General features: G+C 60.0%; 1 protein-coding gene across 1 annotated transcript in view; it reads left to right on the top strand.

Moving 5' to 3' along the window:
* The window catches only part of KIF1A (kinesin family member 1A), a gene marked incomplete at both ends in the record, with an annotated part of 20,313 nt that extends 15,872 nt beyond the window's left edge, over positions 1-4,441 (top strand). Inside the window, 11 exons of the mRNA XM_082003427.1 lie at positions 895-1,009; positions 1,254-1,387; positions 1,535-1,596; positions 1,710-1,855; positions 2,137-2,349; positions 2,514-2,591; positions 2,874-2,998; positions 3,178-3,324; positions 3,442-3,634; positions 3,710-3,828; positions 4,399-4,441. Coding sequence (XP_081859553.1) covers positions 895-1,009; positions 1,254-1,387; positions 1,535-1,596; positions 1,710-1,855; positions 2,137-2,349; positions 2,514-2,591; positions 2,874-2,998; positions 3,178-3,324; positions 3,442-3,634; positions 3,710-3,828; positions 4,399-4,441 — 1,375 coding nt within the window. The remainder of the gene's footprint in view (positions 1-894; positions 1,010-1,253; positions 1,388-1,534; positions 1,597-1,709; positions 1,856-2,136; positions 2,350-2,513; positions 2,592-2,873; positions 2,999-3,177; positions 3,325-3,441; positions 3,635-3,709; positions 3,829-4,398) is intronic.
* Positions 4,442-6,000: the final 1,559 nt, after the last annotated feature.

Here is a 6,000-nt window from a genome sequence, read left to right as displayed (position 1 = left end):
GATCCCCCATGCTCTAGAACCGGAGCTGCTTCCTGCTTCTCTCACTCTCGACTGCTTGACCCAAAGAGGGCAGTTGCCGCTCTTGCTCTGTGTGGCTGTGCCATCCTCTACAGGACTCTGTAGGCACCAGGCAAGTGGGGCCGGGTGTCCCCCACTCCTTCTCCCAGCCTGGGAGCCATGGAAAACAAGCGAGGGGAGCAAGGCAGCCCAGTGGGAATGGGGATGGATAGGGCTGGCAATCAGGGCAGAGCAAGAGCTGGAGGAGACAGCCCAACAGGGGCCAGCCGCCAAATGGCGGTGGGGCTGGGGCTCAGGACTGGCAGACGGATGCAGCCCTGGGGAAGAGGACCTGGCTGGCAGGGGGCTGCTCTCCCAGGGGCAGGCTGGCAGCACCCCCCCAGTGCTGAGCATCCTCCCTCCTTTCCCTTCTGGCCTTTGTCACCCGAATGGCGACAGCCGCGCCTGGCAGGGCTGGGAGGTGCTACGTGCCCAGGTTGGATGGTGGGGACCTGACCCAGGCGCGCTGCGGGTGGCAGCCCCCCATTCCAAGCACATGGATGGGTCATGCACCCTCCTTTGCCTTCCCAGCCTGCCCTGCCTTGCCTGCACCCCAGCTGAGCCCCCCACTCCTCCTGTGGTCCCTCCTCCCCAAAACCCCGGCCTGTTGGCCATTTCAAGGGTGCCATGTCCCACCTCTGCCACACCTTGTCCCTCCTTGCCTTGAGCCTGCGTCCTTTGGAGTGGCTGTCCCCATCTGTCCCCGCTGCGCGTGCATGTCCATGTGTCCTTGCAGGCCTGCTGCAACGCTGCGGGTGGGGACGATGGCATCTCCTTGCTTGCTCGCTTGGGGTCCTGGGGGGGTTGTTTTACCAGCTCTGCTATTTTTTTTGGCAGGACTTTCTACCAGTTTGAAACGGCGTGGGATAGCTCCATGCACAACTCACTGCTGCTCAACCGTGTCACCCCGTACCGGGAGAAAATCTACATCACCCTTTCCGCCTACATCGAGGCAAGGACCTCAGTCGGGGCCATTTTAATGCCAAAAAGTCTGGTATTTCATCCACCATCGGGGTGCAGCCAGCATAAACCCCTCCTTAGCCAGCACCAATGCTAATGGGGTGCAGGATTCAACTTGGTGCTTGGGGGCCCTGTGGGACCGCGGGAGTGGAAACCACTGGGTACCAGGGGTGGAAGAGACCCACTGGGCTGCCATGTCACAGCCCCCCTGATGCCTCCCCCCCGCCCTGCTGCAGATGGAGAACTGCACTCAGCCCGCCGTCATCACCAAAGACTTCTGCATGGTTTTCTACTCCCGGGATGCCAAGCTTCCTGCCTCCCGCTCCATCCGCAACCTTTTTGGCAGTGGCAGCCTGCGGGCTTCTGAGAGGTACCAGGATGCTCCTGCCTTTCTAGGGGAGGAGAGCCATTGTCTGGGGACTGGAGCCCTCTTGGGGCATCCCAGCAGCCTGGGTGAAATAACCAGGGCATGGGGATGGGGCAGAGCCAGTAATGCCTCGCCTTCGTTTGCTCACAGCAACCGTGTGACGGGAGTCTATGAGCTCAGCCTCTGCCGTGTGGCTGACGCCGGCAGCCCAGGTAGGTGCCATGCCTCTGCCTGCGTGTTCACCACGAGCCCAGGAGGCATCGTGGCATGGCAGTCAGGGTCACGGCTGTGTGCCTGTCCCCCAGCCATGTGTCTGTCCCCACAGGCATGCAGAGACGGCGCCGGCGCGTGCTGGACACCTCTGTAGCCTATGTGCGGGGAGAGGAGAACCTGGCTGGCTGGCGGCCCCGCAGTGACAGCCTCATCCTTGACCATCAATGGGAGCTGGAGAAACTCAGCCTCCTGCAAGAAGTAAGAGTCTGGGCTGAGACAGTGCAATTCGCAGCTCAGCCCCTTGCCCTGCCGGTGCCGGTGGGATTCCCCACGCTGGGTGTCTCAGCCCTCCTGGTCACGGGAGGAGGCGGGAGTGGGGCTGTGCAGCTGGTGCTCTCCTGTGCATTGCTGCTACCTGGGTCCCAGCGAACCTGAAGCTAATGAGCAGGTGGGGTTAATGGGGCCTGGGAAGCATGGTCCCGAAAGGATGCTGGTGGGGGGGGAAGGGGCCACCCCTGAGCCTGGCTGCCTGTGCCCAGGTGGAGAAGACAAGGCACTACCTGCTCTTGCGTGAGAAGCTGGAGACAACACAGCGCCTGGGCCTGGAGACCCTGTCCCCCTGCTCCAGTGAGGACTCTGAGTCCCGAAGCACCTCCTGCGTCTCCTCCCCGCTCTCTGTCGACGGGGCCCCCGAGGGCCGCACCTGTCCCGTCGAGACCCCCAGCGAGAGGCAGAAGGAGTTGGCTGTGAAGGTACCATCCTGCAGCATCCCCAGCTCACAGAGATGAAGCCGGGAAGGTGCTCCCCCAGGGTGGCAGTGGGTTGTGGCAGGACAAAGCCCAAGAGGAGTGGGAGGCGGGGGGTGGAGGAAGATGCCTCCTGCTTCACTGTCCTCCTCCTCCTCCCCTCTCTGCAGTGCTTGCGCCTGCTCACACACACCTTCAACAGGGAGTACAGCCACAGTCACGTCTGCATTAGTGCCAGCGAGAGCAAGGTATGGCTGCTGCCCCAGGCTCTGCTGGGCTGGTGGCGGCTGGGAGGGATGCATGGCTGGGGGGACTGGCTGGGCGTGAGCCAGACAGGCACCATGGCGCGAGCGGTCCCTGGTCCCTCTGCTCACCCTGTGTTACCGGAGCTGGTGGCGCTTGGGAGAGGTGCCAGGAGAGGACCCCGCCAGCCAGAGGTCTTGCCTCTCCCTATATGAGCTGGTGCCTGGTCCTTTGCCAGTGCTCAGTTTCAGGCAGAAACTCGAGTCCGCACCTCTGCTCCTCCACAGCTGTCTGAAATGTCCATGACCCTGATGAGAGACCCCTCCATACCAGCTCTCGGGGTCACCACTCTCACCCCCTCCTTGACCTGCCCGTCGCTGGTGGAAGGACGCTACAATGCCATGGAGGTCAGGTAAGAAGGTAGCCGGGAGGTTCAGGTGACACCCAGGCATCCCCCAAGCAGGGCATACAGTGGTACACATTGGGATGTGGTCCTGGTTGATGGATGTTCCCTAGCCATCACTCTGCCTACACCCTGGTCTCTTCTCCTTTCCCACTCTGCCTACACCCTGGTCTCTTCTCCTTTCCCAGACCCCCCCAGGTCTCCTCCAGGGCAGAGAGCCCTGACCTGGAGCCTGTGGTTGAAGGAGAGCAGAAGAAGTCCCCAGCCTGCCGGCCTGAGGAGGAGAAGGAGCCCCAGCGTTTGCTGGTGCCTGACATCCAGGAGATCCGGGTCAGGTAGGAGCAACTGGGGCAGCCAGCGAGGGGAGTGCCTTGGGGCTGGCGGGGACCATGCCCTACCATTGCCACCTCCCCACAGTCCATGTCCCACCCTGACCTTGGTCCCTTTTGCAGCCCCATCGTCTCCAAAAAGGGCTACTTGCACTTCCTGGAGCCCCACACCAATGGGTGGGTGAAGCGCTTCGTGGTGGTCCGGCGCCCATATGTCTACATCTACAACTCCGACAAAGACACGGTTGAGAGGGCCATACTCAACCTCTCCAAGGCCCAGGTGGAGTACAGTGAAGACCAGCAGGCCATGCTCAAGGTACGGTGCCGCGAGCCAGCCCCACTCTGTGTACACCCTCGGGCGAGGGACTCAGCCCCGGCTTTTCCCTAGCAGACCCCGAACACATTTGCGGTGTGCACGGAGCACCGGGGCATCCTGCTGCAGGCGAGCAGCGACAAGGACATGCACGACTGGCTCTATGCCTTCAACCCCCTCCTGGCTGGGTCCATAAGGTACTGGGGGCAGTTGGGGGAAGGGGTATGTAAGGAAGCTGTTGGTGGGGGGTCTGCGGGCAGCCAAGCATGCTCCCTGCTGTGCTCCCAATGCTCTCCCTGCTGCAGCCCCCCCTGAAAGGCATGGGGAGCAAGCACCTGCTGTGCAGAGCTGTGCCTGGATGGGCTCGCAGCTGGCAAAACTTGGACCGTATTAATCTTGATTTCAGCTCCTCACCACTTAAATGCTATCTAGGGACCACTTAAATGATCTAGGGACAGATCCTGGCTGGTACAGAGGCATTGTGGTGAGTTCAAAGAAACATCCATGCCTGGCAGCAGGGACACTGGCCCTTCACTGTCCTTGAGCATCTCACAAAGTTCTTGAGAGCATCTCAAGCGGCAGTACTAGGGGAATAGGAGTAAATGCCCAGAAAATTGTGTGCTCTGGATAAAGAGACATTAATCCCATGTGCCTCCAGCTCTGTCTGGATTCAAGTACCAGTCTGGAGCCAGGACACTGAACCCGGGGGACCACACCTCTCCTTGTCCATATCTCTGACACCTCTTGTCCCTTGTTTTCCAAATCAGATCCAAGCTGTCCAGAAGGAGAACAGCCCAGATGAGAATCTAACCTGAAAAACACCCTCCACCTCATCCATCTGCCAACAGGATCAAGGTAGCTGATTCTGTCTCAAGACTCCCCATGTTAACGTCTGATCTCTCACACCATCTGCTGCCCCAGCTGTCTGCTCCATGGAAGGATCTGTCTCGATTCACACCTTCACGGGGGAAACTCACTTCCGTTCGTAGCTGCAAAAGCCTGGACCTGCCTGGGCAGGTTTTCTTGTGTGCGTGCCATCTTCTGCCCGTCCCCCCATGGGTGACCTTCATGTCACACCATCTGTAATGCTCCAGAAAGGTCCGTGTCGGAGGGGAGGAAGTGAGGAGGGCAGTTTCGGCTAAAAGCTGGTCTTTGATCTACAGAGGTGGGAGTGCAGTAAAGGTCGGAGGTGGGAGAGCAGGAGAAATTGTCTCCACGCAAAGGGAAAGTGGTAGTTTAGGTGTGGGGATTTCCTTGTTCATTGATGTTTCTGCAAGAGATGGCAGGGTAAGATCAGGTGTCGGTAGTTTAAGACGATATTTATAAAGTATTTATTTCTATTTACGTCACAAAAATCCCGGAAGTTGGGACCTGGCCCCTGGACAACGCCTCCCCCAGGCAGGGGAGAGCCTTGGTGGTGGGCCAGGGTCCTGGAGATGCCTCCCTGGGACATCCCTGGCACGTGTCTGGCGGTGGTGGAGCTCTCGCTCTCACTTCCCACCCTTCCCCAACCCTCTGCTTTGCCACCCCTGCAGCTTAAACTACTTCTCCCCTGAGCGGTGGCTGGACAGCCCACCATGTCTTCCCAAAGGAGGCAATTCCTACCTGCCCCATCTACCTCTGGCAGGAGGGAGCCTGCCGCCTCGGCTGGCCGGGGCACACATGTCCATGCAGATGGGTCACCTCACTTCAGAGCTTGGTCCTGCTGGAGGGAAAAAGAGGGCTCTGGGGACAGCTCTGCCTGTCACCTTGTCCAGGCCTGTCCTTCCCAACCAAAAGCAGGCGGGCCACCTCACTGTCCTGGCCTGGGAGCCCTTGGGGGGCTTGTCCAAAGGGATTCCCTGCCTCTTAAGGCAGGATGCCAAGGATCCCATCCCCGCGGGGATTGCGGAGGTTCACGTGGCCGCTTCCAAAGCCAGGTGGGAAAGTTCCCCAGGAGCCAGAGCTAGGAACGACCATCCCAATCCACAGGATCTTTGTCATCCTTTCCCAAAAGGGCTGTCACATCCCTTGTCCTCCTGGCAGGATTACAGGCTTGAAGCATGTCGGAGGGGCAGGGGAGAGATCGGTGTGGGGGTGTCATGGTGGGGATGAGACTTCTTTTTACTCTTGTAGCTGGCGTTTTCCCACTCCTCTTCCCCTGCTGTAGAAGTGAGCACCCAACTCCTTCCCACCCTGACTCCGTTGGCACATTAATCCAGGGGGCTTCCTGTGGAGGAGGTGGCTTCACCGAAAGGACCTTCTCCTCTAACCATCACCGCTTCCCACCTCCCCCAGCAGCAGCTCTCCCTCTCCTCCTTCTCCCATCTCTCACCCATGGGGGGATGCTTTCATTTGGGGCTTCCCGAGCAGCCGGCAGCAGCCGGCAC

The sequence above is a fragment of the Phaethon aethereus genome (assembly GCF_964289735.1).
Source record: "Phaethon aethereus genome assembly, chromosome: 9".
NCBI classification, from domain to species: Eukaryota; Metazoa; Chordata; class Aves; order Phaethontiformes; family Phaethontidae; genus Phaethon; species Phaethon aethereus.
This window is presented reverse-complemented; position numbering and strand designations above follow the sequence as displayed.